Here is a 23489-nt window from a genome sequence, read left to right on the forward strand (position 1 = left end):
TTTCAGCCCTACTCTCTGTCCAATAAATTGCAGTGATCCGATATGTTTAAACGTGTGTGTATTGATGAGCCCCGTGCCTCTCCTGTGCCCTCCTCTGGGGTTGAGGAATAGAGTTCACCTGAAACGGAGGAGCTTTAGCAGACAGGTGGTGTGACTGACTGGGACTCCCGTACAGCTGAGAGAGTAGCTGGCAGCCCCAGAACCACCACCCCAGGTCTTCAGGACCTTTACTGCCATGCCATTACAACTAACAGCCATGCCATAAGCACTGTCATGCCATAAGCACTATCTAACAACACAGGAGACACATTTATGTTCTACAAGCATAGAGTAACCTGCAACCTGTTGAGTTGCCTTAATGATAGTGCTGTGCTGTAACATAAAACTCCAATGGGTAAAAACACATGCTTCTGCACATGCTAATTCCAAGTCCAAATAAGGAAGTATTGAGACATGTTCATGTGAAAACAAATAGTTCAGGCAGGAACTAAAAGAGCCACCCAAGCCACAGCCTGTTCATCCTGCTACCATGTAGAAGACAGGGGCAGTACACGTGCATCAAAGCTGGGAACGACAGACTGAGAAATAGCTTCTATCTCCAGTCAATCAGACTGTTAAACAGTCACCACTAGCCGGCCTCCGCCCAGTACCCTGCCCTGAACCTTACTGTTCTAGTCGGCTACCACCCAGCACTCTACCCTGCACCTTAGAGACGGCTGCCCTATGTACAGAGTCATTGGGAAAGGGAAAGGGGGATACCTAGACAGTTGTACAAATTAATGCCTTCAACTGAAATGTGCCTTCCGCAATTAACCCAACTCCTCTGAATCAGAGAGGTGGGGGGAATTGCCTTAATCGACATCCACGCCTTCGGCGCCCGGGGAACAGTGGGTTAACTGCCTTGCTCAGGGGCAGAACATCAGATTTTTATATTGTCAGCTCGGGGATTCGATCCAGCAAACTTTCGGTGGTCACTTTAATAATTTTTACATACTATTTCACCAAATGTATATGTACAGTACCAGTTAAGTTTGGACACCTACTTATTCAAGGGTTTTTCTTTATTTTGACTATTTTCTACATTGTAGAATAATAGTGAAGACATCAACACTATGAAATAACACATGGAATAATTTAGTAACCAAAAAAGTGTTAAACAAATCAAAATATATTTTGTATTTGAGATTCTTCAAATAGCCACACTTTGCCTCGATGACAGCTTTGCACACTCTTGGCATTCTCTCTCAACCAGCTTCATGAGGTAGTCACCTGGAATGCATTTAAATTAAAAGGTGTGCCTTGTTAAATGCTCATTTGTGGAATTTCTTTCCTTCTTAATGCGTTTGAGCTAATCAGTTGTGTTGTGACAAGGTAGGGGTGGTATACAGAAGACAGCCCTATTTGGTAAAAGACCAAGTCCATATTATGGCAAGAACAGCTTAAATAAGCAAAGAACATCATTACTTTAAGACATGAAGGTCAGTCAATCCATAAAATGTCTAGAACTTTGAAAGTTTCTTCAAGTGCAGTCGCAAAAATCATCAAGCGCTATGATGAAACTGGCTCTCATGAGGACCACCACAGAAAAGTAAGACCCAGAGTTACCTCTGCTGCAGAGGATAAGTTCATTAGAGTTACCCGCCTCAGAAATTGCAGCCCAAATAAAAGTAACAGACACATCTTAATAGAGGAGGCTGCGTAAATCAGGCCTTCATGGTCAAATTGCTGCAAAGAAACCACTACTAAAGGACACCAATAACAAGAAGAGACTTGCTTGGGCCAAGAAACGCCATCAATGGTCATTAGACCGGTGGAAATCAAACCTTACATATGGGTGGTCCCAGTAGCTGAAAGGATGATCTCTGCATATGTGGTTCCCACCGTGAAGCATGGAGCCTGCATTGCTTGCTGTTTGGGGGTTTAGGCTGGGTTTCTTCTGTACAGCACTTTGAGATATCAGCTGATGTAAGAAGGGCTATATAAATACATTTGATTTGATGGAGGAGGAGGTGTGATAGTGTGGCGGTGCTTTGCTGGTGACACTGTCTGTGATTCATTTAGAATTCAAGCCACACTTAACTAGCATGGATACCACAGCATTCTGCAGCGATACGCCATCCCATCTGGTTTGCGCCTTAGAGGCGCTATATTTGTTTTTTAACAGGACAATGACCCAACACACCTTCAGGCTGTGTAAGGGCTATGTGACCAAGACGGATAGAGATGGAGTGCTGCATCAGATGACCTGGTCTCCACAATCACCCTACCTCAACCCAATTTTGATGATTTGGGATGAGTTGGACCGCAGAGTGAAGGAAAAGCAGCCAACAAGTGCTCAGCATATGTGGGAACTCCTTCAAGACTGTTGGAAAAGCATTCCAGGTGAAGCTGGTTGAGAGAATGCCAAGAATGTGCAAAGCTGCCATCAAGGCAAAGAGTGGCTACTTTGAAGAATCTCAAATATAAAATATATTTTGATTAGTTTAACCCTTTTTTGGTTGTAACATGATTCCATATGTGTTATTTCATAGTTCTGATGTATTCACTATTGTTCTACAATGTAGAAAATAGTAAAAAAATAAAGAAAAACCCTTGAATGAGTAGGTGTGTCCAAACGTTTAACTGGTACTGTATATGCTGTATTCTAGTCATGGCTTATACTACATAATTTATTTTTGTATTTTTCTGGATTATGTGTGTATGTTATTTTTTTTATTGCTAGATATTACTGCACTGTTGAAGCTAGAAACCGATGCATTTCGCTGCAATTGATTTGATTTAAACTAAAAGAGCTGTATGTTCCAGGTCTCTAGTTCCAGATGGCCACCATTACCCCATAGTAGAGAGCAGTGAGATGGTGGAGGGTGGCTCTATCTCTCCCACATCTCCCCTCAGACTGGCCTGGGTCTGGGTGGACTGTGCCTGCCTGGGTAGACTGCTCCACTACTACGTGCCAGCTCTACATCACTGTCTCTGAACCAGGCCCAGGATTATGGCAAGCGCAGACGTTGACTCAGTCTCTTACTGTGCAGTAATTGTGTTTGGCCCCCTCCCCTACCTCCCTCCTTGATTTGGGATGATGGTAGGTAGGGTGCAGTGCTGTGTGTATGCCACACACACACACACACACACACACACTCTGACACACACACACTCTGACACACACACACTCTGACACACTGTGAGTGTACGTCGCGTACGCCTCGTGCACAAACATACACACGAACCCATGCCTCTCGGTCCTGTTGATGTTCTGTTCCTCTGAGCTGGGCCCCTACTCTGTGTACTCCATGCCAATTTCTCTGAGAACAGTCGTCCTGGGCGATCGGGTGCAGGCAGGCGCAGGCTGGCTGGCATCTCCCAGCAACCAAGGTCAGCATTTCTCTGGAGGCGGATGGCTTCAAATGAGAGACGCAGCGTTAAATGATCCATCTCCCTGCCACTCGAGACTTGTTCACTTCGAGTGGCTGCTTGTCTACTCACTGCATCCTGGTCTGCATCCTTCATGCTGCTCAGAGAACAGAGACACACACATCTCTGTGGCCACAATACTTTTCACATTTTTGAAAGTTTGACTGTATTTTATGTTTTTGAATAATAGTTCTACATTTGCTTTATGAGTAGTCTATGATCCTATGGTGGCAACACATACAGTTGAATTCGGAAGTTTACATACACCTTAGTCTAAGACATTTAAACTCAGTTTTTCACATTTCCTGACATTTAATCCTAGTAAAAATTCCCTGTCATAGGTCAGTTAGGATCATCACTTTATTTAAAGAAAGTGAAATGTCAGAATAATAGTAGAGTGATTTATTTAAGCTTTTATTTCTTTCATCACATTCCCAGTGGGTCAGAAGTTTACATACACTCAATTAGTATTTGGTAGCATTGCCTTTAAATTGTTTAACTTGGGTCAAACGTTTCAGTTAGCCTTCCACAAGCTTCCCACAATAATTTGGGTGAATTTTGGCCCATTCCTGACAGAGATGGTGTAACTGAGTCAGGTTTGTAGGCCTCCTTGCTCGCACATGTTTTTTCAGTTCTGCCCACAAATGTTCTATAGGATTGAGGTCAGGGCTTTGTGATGGCCACTCCAATACCTTGACTTTGTTGTTCTTAAGCCATTTTGCCACAACTTTGGAAGTATGCTTGGGGTCATTGTCCATTTGGAAGACCCATTTGGAAGACCCATTTGCGACCAATCTTTAACTGATGTCTTGAGATGTTACTTCAATATATCCATACAATTTTCTTTCCTCATGATCTATATTGTGAAGTGCACCAGTCCCTCCTGCAGCAAAGCACCCCCACAACATGATGCTGCCACCCCTGTGCTTCACAGTTGGGATGGTGTTCTTCGGCTTGCAAGCCTCCCACTTTTTCCTCCAAACATAAGGATGGTCATTATGACCAAACGGTTCTATTTTTGTTTCATCAGACCAGAGGACATTCCTCAAAAGTATGATCTTTGTCCCCATGTTGCAAACCATAGTCTGGCTTTTTTTATGGCGGGTTTGGAGCAGTGGCTTCTTCCTTGCTGAGAGGCCTTTCAGGTTGTGTCGATATAGGACTTGTTTTACTGTGGATATAGATACTTTTGTACCTGTTTCCTCCAGCATCTTCACAAGGTCCTTTGCTGTTCTGGGATTGATTTGCACTTTTTGCACCAAAGTACGTTCATTTCTAGGAGACAAAACAAGTCTCCTTCCTGAGCGGTATGGCAGCTGCATGGTCCCATCGTGTTAATACTTGCGTACTATTGTTTGTACAGATGAACGTGGTACCTTCAGGCGTTTGGAAATTGCTCCCAAGGATGAACCAGACTTGTGGCGGTCTACAATTATTTTTCTGAGGTCTTGGCTGATTTCTTTAGCTTGACATCATGGGAAAATCAGAGGCACTGAGTTTGAAGGTAGGCCTTGAAATACATCCACAGGTACACCTCCAATTGACTCAAATTATGTCAATTAGCCTATCAGAAGCTTCTAAAGCCATGACATCATTTCTGAAATTTTCCAAGCTGTTTAAAAGCACAGTCAACTTAGTGTATGTAAACAAAGTAGGTGTCCTAACCAACTTGCCAAAACTATAGTTTGTTAACAAGAAATTTGTGAAGTGGTTGAAAAAAGTTTTAATGACTCCAACCTAAGTGTATGTAAACTTCCGACTTCAACTGTACATTCTAAGTGATTTCAATGGCTCTGTCTCCTTTCTGATTGTTTTATACTGTTCAATTTAATTTCAACCCCCCCTAAGCATTTTCATAAATTTCTGCATTCCCTGCACTCATTTGAGATTATTTCCACACTGCCATGTTGGTCTGCACAATATGTGCAAAACATAGAGTCTGAACTATTGAAATTGCGATTTGACTTGCAATTTAGATCAAAACACTTGGGTAAACTGTTGGAAAAGGGGGAATACAATGATTATTATAATTCTATAGTTAGAATATAACAATAGGCACTGAATACAGTGTAGTTTGACATTCGTTTGACAGCGAATGAAAAAGCCAGGGTGGCATTATTGTGACAGGGTAGGAACCAAAATGTTGGTCAGTGTTTCCAAGGAGACCCTTTAATCTTTGTCTTCATTAAATGGAATACAGCTAACATATTCATGCTTTGCCTATTTCTCTCTGATTTAGAAGATACTAATGCACAAACAACCAGCTAGCCAGCTAACTAGCGAAAAGCAATTGGAGCAAACATGATTTATTGTAGCCACAACTTGCTAAGAAAAGACAAACTAGCTGTTTGCAGACAGTAAGATACACAAACTAAGTGTAATTATAGAATGCTTGTGGATTTATATTAGGAAGCAAAGTGGAATGGAGCAATGTTGTCAGTCTTGAACATGCAGACTGAAGAGTGAACAGCAAATGGTCGAGAAACGACAACTGCGCTCCTCGAGTCACGTGGCAGGGTGGGGCTTGTTGTATGAGAGAGCGAGAGAGACAAATTAAGTATAGCGAAGTAACCTATACAAACGGTCTTTACACGCGGCAGAGTGGCGTATCACATTTAACAAACCAAACAGTGAAATACCGTTATAGAAGTAAAAACACAAGCCGGTCCTTGCATCAATACAAGTCTTCAGTATAGTAAAATATGGTATTCCGCCCAGCTGTAACACACACACAAACACACAGGAAGCCACTTCTCCAGGTCCCTACTGGGCTAATTCACTGAGCCAGAGCATCAGGTGTGGGAGAGGCTTTCCTCCAACTATCTTAAGGCCCCGAGGGAGAGAATTACCAGGAGGTCCCTTCATCAAACAGCCAGTCAAATCACATTTATTTATATAGCCCTTCTTACATCAGCTGATATCTCAAAGTGCTATACAGAAACCCAGCCTAAAAACCCAAACAGCAAGCAATGCAGGTGTAGAAGCACGGTGGCTAGGAAAAACTCCCTAGAAAGGCCAAAACCTAGGAAGAAACCTAGAGAGGAACCAGGCTATGAGGGTTGGCCAGTCGTCTTCTGGCTGTGCCGGGTGGAGATTATAACAGAACATGGCCAAGATGTTCAAATGTTCATAAATTACCAGCATGGTCAATTAATAATAATCACAGTAGTTGTCGAGGGTGCAGCAAGTCAGCAAGTCAACATGTTATAATACCTGACCCTCCCTGATCTGACCACTGATACGGGGCGACAGGTAGCCTAGCGGTTAGAGTGTTGGGCCAGTAACCGAACGGTTGCTAGTTTGAATCCCCGAGCCAACTAGGTCGAGCAAGGCAATTAACCCTAATTGCTCCAGGGTTGCCATTGGGTGTCTCGGGGAGTTGGGATTTCCAATTCACACATGAGTATGACACACACTTGGTACATGTCTGAAATAGGACAAATATAAGCACCCACCTCATTGTTATTAGATACAGACTGTTCTGCTATAAGCCAGGATTTAAGTTTATAGCACCTGATCAAATTAAATAAAAATGTCCCCTCTGTTATGAAGCCCAAGTCAGGGCCAGGTGCTTTCATCTCATATACCTTATCCTGTATGGCTCTTAGATCAATAGAATTATAATAAAGCCCTGGATCATCTCACTATCCATCTGTCCTTTATGATCTTAGACCTGAGGTAGAGTAATCCGGCTCTCATGCCAGGGTTCATCTGGCTAGAAGATGCAGGGCAGCCAGGGAAAATACAGTTACTAAGACGAGACGTATATATCTCCCTCTCTAACTTTAAGCATCAGCAGTCAGAGCAGCTTACCGATCACTGTACCTGTACACAGCCCATCTGTAAATAGCACACCCAACAACCTCATCCCCATATTTGTATTTTTTGTTGTTGTTGCTCTTTTGCACCCCAGTATCTCTACTTGCACATCATCATCTGCACATCTATCCCTCCAGTGTTAATGCTAAATTGTAATGATTTTGCCTCTATGGCCTATTGATTGACTTACCTCCCTAATCTTAATACATTTGCACACATTGTACATAGACCTTTTCTATTGCGTTATTGACTGTACGTTTGTTTATCCCATGTGTAACTCTGTGTTGTTGTTTTTGTCGCACTGCTTTCCTTTATCTTGGCCAGGTTGCAGTTGTAAATAAGAACTTGTTCTCAACTAGTCTACCTGGTTAAATAAGGGTGCAATATATATATATGTAATTTATTTATTAAAAAAACACCTATACATACACACACATACAGAGCCTTCAGACGGTGTTCACATCCCTTTACTTTTTCCACATTTTGTTGTGTTACAACCTGAATTTAAAATGGATTAAATTTAGATTTTGTGTCACCGATCTACACACAATACCCTATAATATCAAAGTGGAATTTTGTTTGTAGAACATTTTCGAAATTAATAAAAAATGAAAAGCTGAAATGTCTTGAGCTGATAAGTATTCAACCCCTTTGTTATGGCAAGCCTAAATAAATTCAGGAGTTAAAATGTACTTAACATATCACAAAAGTTGCATGGACTCATTCTGTGTTCAATAATTGTGGTTAAAGTAATAATGTAATATATTAAACTTTTATCCAAAGCAATTTAGTTAAAAAAATATATTTATATATATTTCACATTTATTTAACCAGGTAAGCCAGTTGAGAATAAGTTCTAATTTACAACTGCGACCTGGCCAAGATAAAGGAAAGCAGTGCGACGCAAACAACAACACAGAGTTACACATGGAATATCCCTTTACGCATGGTGAAGTTATTTGTTAGGCTTTGAATGGTGTATCCATACACCCAGTCTCTAAAGATACAGGCATCCTTCCTAACTACGTTGCCAGAGAGAAAGGAAACCACTCAGGGATTTTACAATCAAGACAATGGGGATTTTAAAACAGTTAAGAGTTTAATGGTTGTGATATGAGAAAACTGAGGATGGATCAACAACATTGTAGTTACCCCAAAATACGAACCTAAATGACAGAGTGAAAAGAAGGAAGCCTGTTACAGAATACAAATATTCCAAAACATGTATCCTGTTGTGTGGCAAAGAAGTTAACTTTTTGTCCTGAATGCAAAGCGTTACGTTTGGGCCAAACCAACACAACACATCACTGAGTACCACTCTTCATATTTTCAAGCATGGTGGTGGCTTGCATCATGTTATGGATATGCTTCTCATCGGCAAGGAATAGGGATATTTTTTAGGATAAAATGAAACGGAATGGAGCTAAGAAGAGTTAAACCTAAAACTCAAGGCCAAATCTAAATTGGAGTTGCTTACCAAGACGAGACCTAGTTACTTACATTTTTGTCTTAAATTGGCGTGAAAATCGATGGCAAGACTTAAAAATGGCTGTTTAGCAATGATCAACAACCAACTTGACAGAGTTTAAGGAATAAAAAAAAGGGCAAATATTGTACAATCCAGGGGTGCAAATTTCTTAGAAACTTACCCAGAAGACTCACATCTATAATCACTGTCAAATGTAATTCTAACATATATTGTCTCAGGGGATTGAGTACTTATCGAATCAAGATATATTAGTGTTTTATTTGACAAAATAAAAAAATGTTAGGATTTTTCTTCCACTTTGACATGACCATAGTATGTTGTGTAGATCGTTGGCCAAAAATGACAATGAAATCCATCATAATCCCCCTTTGTAAGACAACAAAATGTGGAAAAAGTCAAGTGGTGTGAATACTTTCTGAAGGCACTGTATGTGCGCGCGCACACACACACTCACACCCCCACCCACAGAGCCACAGGAAATACCCTTGTTTCAATGGCTAATAAGGATATCCTCCCTTTATTAAATGACTGAATCCATTAGAGTGGCTCAGCATCTCAACCCTCATATCATGCCTACCCATGGCCCTTAGGGATGGTAAAGATGGCTGTACCAGTTTAGGCATCTGACATGGTGAATGTAGCTGAAGAAAGAGCCTTTTACTCAGCTCTCACTGTTATCCATCTATGAAGGCAGGCCACTCAGAGGTTAAACGTAAGCTCCGAGGCACAGTTCAGAAGTGAGGGAGCAATAGTGACAAAAAGTCCACAGACACACACACACACACACGCCTGCACACACACACACACACATGCACACACGTACACACACACCACAACCCCTCCTCCCTTCTCCTTCCACATCTTACCTCCCTCCAGGATCTTGGAACAAATCTGCGTTTATCTCTGATTATGCCATCATAGATCATGCACAACCCATACTGCATGAGTGCTCCTTTCTGTAAATGGATTATGTACAATTAGGCTTTGCCCCTGTTCCTTTAGCTGGGGAATGACTAATGCAATGGATGGGGGAGATTATCCTCTGTATTGCTGCTGAATTGTGAATAACAAAACAGAGCTCAGTGGCGTGCATCATGTAGTGAAAGGTGTAGAGTTTGATCCTAAGTGACGGTTGCACACTAGACTGGGGGATTTGATTTTCTCTAGCATTTGCACCTTCTCCTTGGCAGAGAATGTTGGGTTGTAGCCTGCTTCAATGGAGCTGTGGTGTGTATTCCACACTATCCCTCAGAGCCAATACCTTATGAGCTGGGTCCACATGTCACCCATTGTCATTGTAATGGGTTATTTTTAGTGGAAAGTGTATGCCTATATCATATCGGTGTGAGAATCAGAGTACAGAACAGAGATGATTCACCTGCTCCTGTCTAAACACCAGGCTGTCTGTTGACGTTATTGCTGTGGGGATTGGGGACTATGTTTCATCATTTGATCACAAATCTGAGCTCCCGTACCTGTAGGATGGATGCATGTTCTAATAGATTAGCATTTCTGTCAACTCCCTGTCGCTATGGAAGCAGTAATGGCGCGGTGCGACACACACAGGCACACATACACACACAGTGCAGTGGGTAAAATATGGTATTGTCCTACCGAGACAGAGAAAATGGATGTGTCAGTACTGTGGAGGATGTTCAGTCATCTGCACTGGGGATTGGGTCTTTAGATCACAGGCGATGTGTGTGTGTGTGTGTGTGTGTGTGTGTGTGTGTGTGCTGTGCTCAGTTCCTCAAACTCGGGGTGCAGTGAGGCAGCATAGAGACGTTAGTATAAAAGCCTGGGTGAACATTGTAAATTCAGATAAGCTACTGCAAGCAGGCCGAGCCAGAGCAGCTAGCTACATCTCCCTGTCACATTTCTTAAAGGCATGACTTTATCTGAATGTATTCTTTTTTCATCCATGTTGGACAGTTTCTCTGGCTCTGACAGAGTTATTGTAGCTACCTGCACATGTCAGTCAAACAGGCCTGGTGGTAGGGAGTACACATATCCAGGCTGTATCACATCCGGCCGTGAGTCCCATAGGGCGGCACACAAATGGCTCAGCGTCGTCCGGGGTAGGCCGTCATTGCAAATGAGAATTTTTTCTTAACTGACTTGCCAAGTTAAATAAAGGTTTATATATATATATATATATATATATATATATTTCAGCTCAGTCTTGAGACCACAGTCCACAATAGAGAACATTTGCTGCTAATTCTGTCCTGATCTGGCATTGGATGGGTGCGTGTGTGTGTGCTATTTCCGGCTCAGAGTTTGGAGCTCAGGGTGACGGGTTGCTGCTGCTGTTTGCCTGGCGGGCATGCTCTGTAGGCAGCATGCTGATAGACCAGGGGGACAGAGAGAGAAAGAGAGAGAGAGAGAAGGAAAGAGATGCAGCTCTGCCTCTATTGCACACCCAAGGTATTGGGACCAGGTCTGAGGCTAAAGCTGCCCCTAGCAAAGAGAGAGAGGGGGAGGGAGGTTCCATATGAGGACACACAAATACATCTCCATCTCTGCTTTGGCTCTTTACTGGCAGTCCCTCCTCAGTGCTGACTGCTGAGTGCTCCCAAGATCTCATCTCATCTCATCCCCATGCAATTCCACACAGTACCTATCTGTCCTCTTCCATTATTCCTTTCCATCCAATTCGCTCTGTCACATTTCAAAACAATCTAATGGTGCCTCGCACTCATTTCTCCTGATTTCCACCCCAACTCCTCTCCCAACTAAAGCATTTTGAATTGAATGCAAATGGAGTTCAAAGAAATTCAAAACAGATACAATCCGATCCAGAAGGAGTCAACCATTGATAGTGGAGACTGCTCTGTTCGGCTCGGCTCTCTACGGCATGCAGATAGCCGATCCAGAAGGAGTCAACCGTTGATAGTGGAGACTGCTCTGTTCGGCTCGGCTCTCTACGGCATGCAGATAGCCGATCCAGAAGGAGTCAACCGTTGATAGTGGAGACTGCTCTGTTCGGCTCGGCTCTCTACGGCATGCAGATAGCCGATCCAGAAGGAGTCAACCGTTGATAGTGGAGACTGCTCTGTTCGGCTCGGCTCTCTACGGCATGCAGATAGCCGATCCAGAAGGAGTCAACCGTTGATAGTGGAGACTGCTCTGTTCGGCTCGGCTCTCTACGGCATGCAGATAGCCGATCCAGAAGGAGTCAACCGTTGATAGTGGAGACTGCTCTGTTCGGCTCGGCTCTCTACGGCATGCAGATAGCCGATCCAGAAGGAGTCAACCGTTGATAGTGGAGACTGCTCTGTTCGGCTCGGCTCTCTACGGCATGCAGATAGCCGATCCAGAAGGAGTCAACCGTTGATAGTGGAGACTGCTCTGTTCGGCTCGGCTCTCTATGGCATGCAGATAGCCGATCCAGAAGGAGTCAACCGTTGATAGTGGAGACTGCTCTGTTCGGCTCGGCTCTCTATGGCATGCAGATAGCTCTGTAAAGCATGTTTTTTTTTAAATGTCTGTACTTAATGTTTTCATGTTTATATGTTCACCTGCCAGGGGACTGCAGGTGTAAATGTCTGCTAAAGCTGGTGCAACGGATCACTTCTCTTACTCTGAGACGTATGTTTTGTTGTACATTGTACCTGCCAAATAAACAGAATAACTAATACCGCCAGGCCAGTCTAACTCTGAACCAAAAGCACTGTAGATGGCAGAGGAGAAGATTAACAGTGACATTTCCCTGGATGAGCAAACCTGTAGCCAGGCAGCGTTTCTCAGTCAGTGTTGCTGTTTACGGCTGAGTAGACAGTGTTTATAATGATTCTAACATGACTAGTCTCACTGTATACACAAATCAAAGGCAGAGTGGAGGAGGCAGACGTAATGGCTCCTCATTAGAGCCCAGTCTGAAGAGGCCTTCTATACCTGAGTCAACAACACTATGGTGGAGTGATTAGGTCTTCAACAAACAGCAAGCTAGTACAATGGAGCCAAACTCCTTACCTACTCCAGAGGAGAGATCTCAGCTTTCTTCCAGGAACTTTCTCATATCCCCCCCCCTCTCTCTTTCTCTCGCTCTCTCTTTCTCTCTCTTTTTAAAGGCTTTCTATTTTAGACTTTTAGGTTGGTATCATAGTCATGTTTTTTTGTACAGTGAGATTGAAAATGTGGTTTTAATGCAATGTTATTCTTTCTATATAATATCCTTTTTTGTAACAAAAACCCTGTTTTTTTTCTCTCTCCCAACAGAACGACTCGTGGAGCGAGCTGTACTCCTTTGCCCTGTTCAAGGCCATGAGTCACATGCTGTGTATCGGTTACGGGCGCCAAGCCCCAGAGAGCATGTCTGATATCTGGCTGACCATGCTCAGTATGATCGTGGGCGCCACCTGCTATGCCATGTTCATTGGCCATGCCACCGCCCTCATCCAGTCCCTGGACTCATCCCGGCGCCAGTACCAGGAGAAGGTAAGACCGCCGTCGATGAGGACCAAGCCATGTGACCAGGAGAAACTCAGAGCCGTAGACACAGGTTATTAGTACGGCCTAGAGTTTTCCCTGGTCAAGTCACATAGTCAGGAAAATCCCTGTCCCTACCGGCATCCACCAGTCTGTGTCGTCAGATCAAAGCATGTGGTCAAGTCTCTTAAGAAGGAGAACACTGCTCTATAAGGACATTGCAGCTGAGTCTCCATAGAGTTCTTAGATACTGGGTGATCTGGTGGAGTATTATTCAGTCTGTCAGCAGCATGTCCCCCTGGCCTGCAATCATTTGCCAGGCTTTGTTGTCTAATTGCAGCATCTGGCTAATGTTGAGAACAGAGGAGAACAGTGCCTCCGACTCCGCTTCTGTCATCTACTGTTTGGCTTCTCTTCAAGACCTGAGACAGGATTCCATCCTGTCTCTAGTTTCTGCCCTCTGTCTCAGTCTCCAATACCTTTTTGTTATTATCTTGGAGAGATAATCATCCTGTTTTCTGGTTCACAATACTAGGGAGCGACGAGGGGAAATTGTGTGCTTGAAACAGAATGAATTTGCATTTGAATGAGGGATTATATAAACCAAGTCTCCGATCAGATAACATTAAGTCGGCTAGTACAGTAAGATAAAAGTTAGACTAAATTCACAGGAAAGGGTTTCCCTGAACCAATTTGACATGATCTGTATCCACTGCATACTATCATTCATACACAAGTGCACCCGCTGTAAGTAATTTCCCCTGCATGGGATAATGAATACAAACGTTCAATAGAGATGTGCTTCTCCCTATTCCTTACTCCCTAGTGATGGAGATGCAACAGTTAGTGCTATGTAGCAATTTGTACCTACTCTGTAACTACACTACCTCTTTATGTAACTTCTCAAAAACATACATTTAGGCCACTTAATGTAGAGTGAAACCACACTCTCTGTTCCCTAGCTAAATATATGCCCATTACATTATCTCAGGACTGTTCGGACCGGTTACAACAAGTATGCTCCTGACACAGCACATCAATCCCTACTACTCCCTACTCGGTGACCGAGATGGAGAGAGAGAGAGATCTCTAGCTGAAGAGATGCACACGCCTCCTATCACAGGAAGAGCACGTAAAGCCAGGAAGGCCCCGTTATTCCTGGAACTGCTCTCTCTCTCATGCTCCCCTTCTTCCCTAATGTCAGAACTAACGATGTGACTACCGTGATCCAGCGAAGACAGCTCATCACATCTAGATCTTCCTCAGGCCATCACTCATGAGGGTGTTTTATTCATCATCAGCTACTTGAGATACAGTATACTGCGATACACACTGAGGCAGGCATCCGATTACACAGTGATAATGGCACAATGAGTCTGAACCCTCGCCTCCGATCCCCACAAAAGTGTTTCTTTGTACAGGGTAGTGTAAACACAGGCGTCAGTGCGTGGTCGTATTGACAGCGCAGTGTAAAAAGTTAGCCGTGGTTTCTGTGTTGAAACAGATTAGTCATGATACACTATATATACAAAAGTATATGGACACCCGTTCAAATTAGTGGATTCGGCTATTTCAGCCTCACCCGTTGTGTATAAAATCTAGCACATGGCCATGCAATCCCCATAGACAACATTGGATGTAGAATGGCCTTACTGATGAGCTCAGTGACTTTCACCGTGGCACCGTCATAGGATGCAACCTTTCCAAAAAGTCAGTTCGTCAAATTTCTGCCCTGCTAGAGTTGCCCCGGTCAACTGTAAGTGCTGTTATTGTGAAGAGGAAAAGTCTAGGAGCAACAACGGCTAAGCAGCAAGGTGGTAGGCCATATAAGCTCACAGAACGGGCCCACCAAGTGTTGAAGCGCGTAAAAATCGTCTGTCCTCGGTTGCAACACTCACTACCGAGTTCCAAACTGCCTCTGGAAGCAACGCCAGCCCAATAATTGTTCGCCGGGAGCTTCATGAAATGGGTTTCCATGGTTGAGTAGCTGCACACAAGCCTAAGATCACCATGCGCAATGTGAAGCATCAGCTGGAGTGGGGTAAAGCTCTCTGGACTCTGGAGCAGTGGAAATGCGTTCTCTGGAGTGATGAAACACGCTTCACCATCTGGCTTTCCGACGGACGAATCTGGGTTTGGCGGATGCCAGGAAAATGCTACCTGTCCGAATGCATAGTGCCAATTGGAATGTTTGGTGGAGGAGGAATAATGGTCTGGGGCTGTTTTTTCATGGTTCGGGCTAGGCCTCTTGGTTCCAGTGAAGGGAAATGTTAACGCTATAGCATACAATGACATTCTAGATGATTCTGTGCTTCCAACTTTGTGGCAACAGTTTGGGGAAGGACCTTTCCTGTTTCAGCATGACAATGTCCCCATGCACAAAGCGATGTCCGCACAGAAATGGTTTGTCGAAATCGGTGTGGATGAATCACCTTTGGGATGAATTGGAACGCCGACTGCGAGCCAGGCCTCATCGCCCAACATCAGTGCCCGACCTCACTAATGCTCTTGTGGATGAATGGAAGCAAGTCCCTGCAGCAATGTTCCAACATCTAGTGGAAAGCCTTCCCAGAAGAGTGGAGGCTGTTATAGCAGCAAAGGGGGGCCCAACTCCTTATTAATGCCTATGATTTTGGACGAGCAGGTGTCCACATACTCTTGGTGATGTAGTGTACTTCTGACACCGAGAAAATCCACTTTTACGTTGAGAGAAGGTATTGTCATTGTTTGCAATGTCCACACTGTTAGACAATGCGTAGGCTACTGATTTATCAGAGTGTGGCGTCTGGGCCTTAGGCGGTCAGAGTTTCTGTTTCTCATTAGACATTCAGCAGCTCATTCTCAATGGCTCTCTAAAGGTACACATTGTCCCTCTCCATGTATCTCACCCGGTCACACATTCCATGTACACTCTTAGAAAAAAAAGTTCCAAAAGAGTTCTTCAGCTGTTCCCATAGGAGAACCCTCTGGGGAAAGGATTCCACACGCACGCACGCACGCACGCACGCACACACATGTCTGCTGGGTTTTCTCACATAGGAGACAAGGAATACCATCAACCTGTGTCCTAATCGTCTGATGGTGTTGAGTAGAGGACACAGATACACTGTCGTATCGTGTCTGTCTCTCGTATTGAGGACAGTGTGGCAACAGATGAAGCAGCAGCAGCATGTCCCTGTGTCCTCTCTTCCTCTGAGGTGACACAACCCCCCCCCCCCCCCCCCCCCATCCCTCTCTCACCTCCCTCCGTCTTTGACATCTAACTGGGTGAAACATCATCTGCCAGAGGACACAGCGTGCAAGTGGCCCCGCCGCCCAGATCTTTAGGCTTTATGTAACTGTTACTACTGTCCTTCTCCTCCTCCAGAGGGATGCAGCAACGCTGCTGAATAGGCTCTGAAGAAAGATGTGACCCAAGGGGCCTCTAGGGCAGAACAGTTCTCCACTGGGGTCCAGTCAACCTACTGTCTTCGTTGACTCAGCACAACCCCTGTGGTCTCTCTGGTACATGAGTCAATATTTCCATAGTGTGATTGGTATTTATTTGCTTCTTGTGAAAGCTCATTGGAATAAGACAAATCAAAAGAAAATCCTATGGAATGTGTAATGGGAAATGATGGTGTAGAAACACTTGTACAGTGGTTCCTCCTTTAATAGTTGCGAGCTTACACCATGGGACTTAGAGGTCATTTGTGGTTTAGTACGTTACCCTGCATCACCACTTCATTGCTCCAGACCAGCGCAGGGGGGGAGTTAAAGCACTGATTATGATTTTGGGTTCTACTGAGTCTCTAACGGACTATGAATCGGCAACATAAACCTAAATAGAAACTGATAATTGTGCACGACTTCAGTATTACTTACTAAAACTGTTGTTACACTAAGGTTTTTATTATTTTATTTTGTTAGGATTATTTTGCTCTTACTCTAGCACAACGCCTGAGTGGTGCAACGGTCTAAGAAGCTGTGTTGCTATAGATGCTGGTTCAATACCCCTGCCAGCCTCAACTGGGAGACCCATGAGATGACTGTAGGTTTTTGTTTTTTCTCCCTCTAAAAACAGAAATAAATCATTCTAAATAACAAACTGGATTTATTTATAAATTAGTAACAATGTCTCACCCCACCGTAGGCGACATGAATCTCACTAGTGTTGAGTAACGTGCTGTTAAAAGTGGTGTAGGTCTTATTTATTTAAAGAGCATATTGAAGTTTGAAGCAAAAGCCTACAACTATTTTAGCACCGTTTCGTGCTGCTCTGAGATAAGCATGGGGACTGGTCGGGATAAATCAATGAGATTTTTATTTTCACTGAATCTCCATTTGGGTTTTTGGTTAGACTAGAATTAGAAAATTAGGGTGCAGATGTTATGCTCTTAGTTAAGAACAGGGACAGCCTACTCCTTCTTCCCCATTGGGGAATTGAACCCCGGTCTCCCTTGTGCCCTGCCCACACGACACAGGGATTTAGCTAAGTAGCCCAGTACTGTACTCCCGACCGTCATATTGTACAGCGCCAGATTTTCCGTTCCATCCTAACGGAAACCCTGAGGGTTTTTAATTTTTCTTGGAATAGAAACATAATATTCATCAAATTAATTAAATTAAGCAAGTAACAGTCAAAAGTTTGGACACACCTACTCATTCCAGGGTTCTTTATTGTTACTATTTTCTACATTGTAGAATAATAGTGGAGACATCACAACTATGAAATAAGACATATGGAATCAGTTAAGAACAAATTCTTATTTACAAGGACAGCCTACTCCTTCCTCCTCGTCGGGGAATTGAACCCCAGTTTCCCGCGTGCCCACGTTCTCTAGTTCAGCCATTATTGAAGGCTATCAAATGCTTCTCAAAGATGCCCTCTGCTGGTCAAACTAGCACTAACTAACATTAATGGTACCAGTGGTTTACACTTAAATAACGTGCCATAGAATTCTGCCGCAACATGCAAGCTGTGCCACAGTACACTGCAACTTTTAAAGTGTTAGTTCACTGTGTTAGCTCATGTATATGACTTTGTCCCTGTTCAGGTCCCCCTTGTCCTTCCTTTTGAGCAGCATGCTTCATTGGGGGTGTAGCACGAGTCCAGGACTCTTACATTCCCGGCTCGTTGAGTTTTATCCTGCTTAAAACTTCTTATGGCTTGGGGGCAGAATTTCGGTGTCTGGATGAGAAGCGTGCCCAAAGTAAACTGCCTGTTACTCAGGCCCATAAGCTAGGATATACATATAATTGGTAGATTTGGATAGAAAACACTCTAAAGTTTCCAAAACTGTTAAAAAATGTCGGTGAGTATAACAGAACTGATATGGCAGGCGAAAACCTGAGGACAATCCATCCAAGTAGTGTTTTTTGTTTGTTGATGTGGGTATTTTTAATTGAAATCCTATAGAGTATCTAATGGGTTAGGACCCAGATTGCAGTTCCTATGGCTTCCACTAGATGTTAACAGTCTTTAGACATTGTTTCAGGCTTGTTTTCTGAAAAATGAAGAAGAATGAGACCTTTCTGTCAGTGGACTGTAGAATCATGCAGCGCTGGTTAGCACGCTTGACCGAGTGCGAGCCCTTCTTTGCTTTTCCTTTCTTTTTGAATACGCTATTGTTCGGTTTAAATATATTATTGATTATTTAGACAATTGACAACCTGAATATTAATTATAAACATCGTTTGACATGTTTCAACGAACTTTACCGGTACTATTAGGATGTATTCCTCTGCATGTTTTGACCGCCTTTGAGCCAGTCGATTACTGAACAAAACGCGCCAACAAAACTGAGATTTTGGGATAAAAGAAGTTCATCTTTAAACCGATGTATAACACTTGTATTTTTTATGAATGTTTATTATGACACTTTCTGTATTTTGAATTTGGAGCTCTGCAATTTCACCGGATGTTGTCGAGGTGGGTCGCTAGCGGAACGCCTGCGCCAGAAAGGTTAAGCTACGTCAGTTCTGATGTGATCCACCTTTGACACCCCCTCTCCACACATCCACACACAAGTCATTGAGCCCCACCTCGTCCTACCTGCCTACGGCATCCTGTGTTAGTTCAAGGGACAATTTAATTTCCTCCTCTGGTTCTGTGGCAGCTCCCACTCCTAATGACAGCCATGCATCATGCCAGTACGCCACAGACCAGTGGCTTTATGTCCTATAAAATGTATAAAGGAACTCTGAACTCTTCCTCCCCTAAGTCTACAGGCTGACGGGAACAGATTGGATTTCAGAAAATGTAATGCATCTTTATATAAGTGCAGGAAGAGATATAGCCCCGGCTCTGCCTGTATCTCTGCTCTGAGCCTAATTTCATAAGATGGACAGTGGGACAGAAATATGACCTTGGAGGACAAGCTGTATTGTAGCAGACATGGAGGGTCACATGTCAGTGGAGCTTTAAAGAACTACACTTTCTGTCTGACTTCTAGTGAAGCGGAATATCCAATGCAGTAACTATTGTATAACTGACTCTCCACAGACTCACATAGGTGTCTGTCTTACACAGGTATTGTATGGGGGGGGGGTCTTTGTCTTTAAACACAGTGCACTGACTGTATGTTCTATGTGTGTGTTTGATTGCCATGGGGGTCCCTTTGTCAAATACTGTACTTCCTCCCGGAGCTTTGTGACAGAGTGTGTGTGCTCAGTGTGATGTGGTGTCAGAGCTGCCCTTTGGCCTGCAGTGATACAGTGAGTCAGAGCTGTAGAGAAGATCAGAGCTACTGACATTCAGCCACCGACGGTCTGGCAACTTAGTGGTAAAAAAATATATACTTTTCCGTGGCGTATGTCTGCCCTAAATCTCACAATTCACCATTGTACCAAACACCCTGTGCCTAAAGTGACAGTGGCAGGGGTTTTGGTAGGAATGTACACTACTGTTCAAAAGTTTGGGGTCACTTAGAACTGTCCTTGTTTTTGAAAGAAAAGCTAATTTTTTGTCCATTTAAAATAACATCAGATTGATCAGAAATGCAGTGTAGACATTGTTAATGTTGTAAATAACTATTGTAGCTAGAAATGGCAATTTTTTAATGGAATATCTACAAAAGCGTACAGAGGCCCATTATCAGCAACCATCACTCCTGTGTTCCAATGACACGCTGTGTTAGCTAATCCAAGTTTATCATTTTACAAGGCTTATTGATCATTAGAAAACCCTTTTGCAATTATGTTAGCACAGCTGACAACTGTTGCCTTGATTAAAGAAGCAATAAAACTGGCCTTCTTTAGACTAGTTGAGTATCTGGAGCATCAGCATTTGTGGGTTCGATTACAGGCTCCAAATGGCCAGAAACCAATAACTTTCTTCTGAAACTCGTCAGTCTATTCTTGTTCTAAGAAATTGCTGAAGGGAGCAGTACACAACGCTGTGTACTACTCCCTTCACAGAACAGCGCAAACTGGTTCTAACCAGAATAGAAAGAGGAGTGGGAGGCCTCAGTGCACAACTGAGCAAGAGGACAAGTACATTAGTGACTTGTTTGAGAAACAGACTAGTTGAGAAACAAGTCCTCAACTGGCAGCTTCAGTAAATAGTACCCGCAAAACACCAATCTGCATGTCAACAGTGAAAAGGCGACTCCGGGATGCTGGCCTTCTAGGCAGAGTTGCAAAGAAAAAGCCATATCTCAGACTGGCCAATAAAAAGAAAAGATTAAGATGGGCAAAATAACACAGACACTGGACAGAGGAACTCTGCCTAGAAGGCCAGCATCCCGGAGTTGCCTCTTCACTGTTGACATTGAGACTGTTGCAAAAATTAAAGTAGGGTAGTTGGTCAGGGTGGATGGGTAGGTTTCTAACGCAAACATCTAGCAACCCAAAGGTTGCGAGTTCAAATCACATCACGGACAACTCAAGCATTTTTGTTAATTAGCAACTTTTCAACTACTTACTACTTTTTAGCTACTTTACATCTACATAGCATGTTAGCTAACCCTTCCCCTAACCCTAAACTTAACCCTTTTAGCTAACTCCTAAACTTAACCTTAACCCCAATCCAATTGGGGTTAGGGTAGTGTGGATAGGCTCAGATATGGATTTGGTAAGGGCTTTGTACAAATGTAGCATAATGTGTTGAGATTGGCTGGGGAGTCCATACGTGGTTGTTAGGCAATAGATTGGAAATGGCACAAAACCCTTTTCAATCCAACTTGAGATTTAGAGTAATGATTGTAAGGGCGAAATTGTGGTTGTATATCGAAATTGGATGTCATAGATCAATTACGGATGAGACCAAATCTGATCTACTAACGTGGCTCCATGAGGCACCCCCAGCATCATACTTGAATAAGCATATATGATAAAGTTGGCCTCAGGCCCTTTCAAAGTCCAAAATAGGCCAAGGCCACACCCCCCCAACATGTCACATGACTCCTCGGTCAATCGGAGCAATATCAGATTATAATTGTACTAAGCCCTTACTAAGTCCATCCATATACCTACTATATGCTCAGTTTGGCCGGGCGGCCAGCTCTAGGAAGAGTTGGTGGTTCCAATCTTTGGTTTTGTACCCTTCTCTAGATCTGTGCCTCGACACAATCCTGTCTTGGAGCTCTACAGACAATTCCTTCAACCTCATGGTTTGGTTTTTGCTCTGACATGCACTGTCAACTGTGGGACCTTATATAGACAGGTGTGTGCCTTTCCAAATCATGTCCAATCAATTGAACTTACCACAGGTGGACTCCAAGTTGTAGAAACATCTCAAGGATAAACAATGGAAACAGGATGCACCTGAGCTCAATTTCGAGTCTCATAGCAAAGGGTCTGAATACTTATGTAAATAAGGTATTTAGGTTTTTAAAAATGTATAATACATTTGCAAACATTTCTAAAAACCTGTTTTCACTTTGTCAATGTGGGCTATTGTGTGTAGATTGATGAGGAAAAAATAAGTTTTAATCCATTTTGGAATAAGGCTGGAAATGTAACAAAATGTGGAAAAGGGAAGGGGTCTGAATACTTTCTGAATGCACTGTACTTACAGAATAATAAGAAATGCTCTGAGACCAGGGTTGGTTGTGGTATTTTATGTTTTAGGGTGAATTGTTTGATTCAAGTGATGCCACTGACCTTCATTTTCTCCACTCTTTATTCTATTCCAACTTCCAGTTTTCAAAACATCATAAAACTGGTAGTTGATAAAATACAATGTCCTACAAAGCCATGGAATAGCGATAGTAAGGCGAGTGTATATGTATTTGTGGATCCAGAGACAGCCATCACTTTAACGGAATTCACCAGCTTCTCCCTAGGTTGATGGAATGAGGGACTCCTGGGTAATTCTCCCACTGTGAGCTAACAGGATGCATGTTTTGGAATATTTTTTATTCTGTACAGGCTTTCTTCTTTTCACTCTGTCATTTAGGTTATTATTGTGGAGTTACTACGATGTTGTTGATCCATCCTCAGTTCTCATATCACAGCCATTAAACTCTGTAACTGTTTTAAAATCACCATTGTCTTGATCCCTGAGCTGTTTCCTTTCTCTCCGGCAACGTAGTTAGGAAGGACGCCTGTATCTTTGTAGTGACTAGGTGTATTAATACACCGTCCAAAGTGTAATTAATAACTTCCCCATGATAAAAAGGGATGTTACTTCTGCTTTTTTTTTACCCATTTACAAATAGGTGCCCTTCTTTGCGAGGCGTCGGAAAGCCTCCCGGGTCTTCCTGGTTGAATCTGTGTTTGAAATTCCGTTCTCGACTGAGGGAACTTACAATTATGTGTGCAGTACAGAGATGAGGTAGTCCTAAAAAATATATGTTAAACACTTTTATTTCACACAGAGTGAGTTTATGCCATTTATTATGTGAGTAGTTAAGCAAGCTTTTACTTCTGAACTCCTTTTGCCATAACAAAGGGGTTGAATGCTTATTGACTGAAGGCATTTAGCTTTACATTTTTAATTTGTAAACATTTCTAAAAACATTATACCACTTTGACATTATGGGGTACTGTGTGTAGGCCAGTGACACAAAATCTAAATTAAATTAATTTTCAATTCAGGCTGTAACACAACAAAATGTTGAACATTTCAATTGGTTTGTGGCAAGGGGTGTGAATACATTCTGATGGCACTCTACATACATGTATGGGATTTGGAGATGATAGCAAACTGGCTACTGCTCTCTCCAGTGAACACTTTAGAATGACTTTCTATAAGCAATCATAAAAATGTCTAAGTATTTTAAACATTCAAGCACGATAAATTACAAGAATCATAGGCATTAATAAATAATCAATAGGCATTTATTAGCCAATTGTTTTGATAGGAATCGGGAGTGAAAATTGCATGCTTCTATCGATGTTTATGCCAAAAAAAGCC

At 43.0% G+C, this 23489-nt stretch overlaps 1 protein-coding gene across 2 annotated transcripts in view; it reads left to right on the top strand.

Annotated features, from left to right (window-relative positions):
• Positions 1–23489, top strand: part of hcn2 (hyperpolarization activated cyclic nucleotide-gated potassium channel 2) — a 71312-nt gene that overhangs the window by 11425 nt on the left and 36398 nt on the right. For both annotated transcript variants that reach the window (XM_021601253.3, NM_001124448.1), the window contains 1 exon segment: positions 12941–13159. In XM_021601253.3, the coding sequence (XP_021456928.3) occupies positions 12941–13159 (219 nt within the window).

The sequence above is a fragment of the Oncorhynchus mykiss genome, chromosome 5, assembly GCF_057628025.1.
Source record: "Oncorhynchus mykiss isolate SJ-2025 chromosome 5, ASM5762802v1, whole genome shotgun sequence".
NCBI classification, from domain to species: domain Eukaryota; kingdom Metazoa; phylum Chordata; class Actinopteri; order Salmoniformes; family Salmonidae; genus Oncorhynchus; species Oncorhynchus mykiss.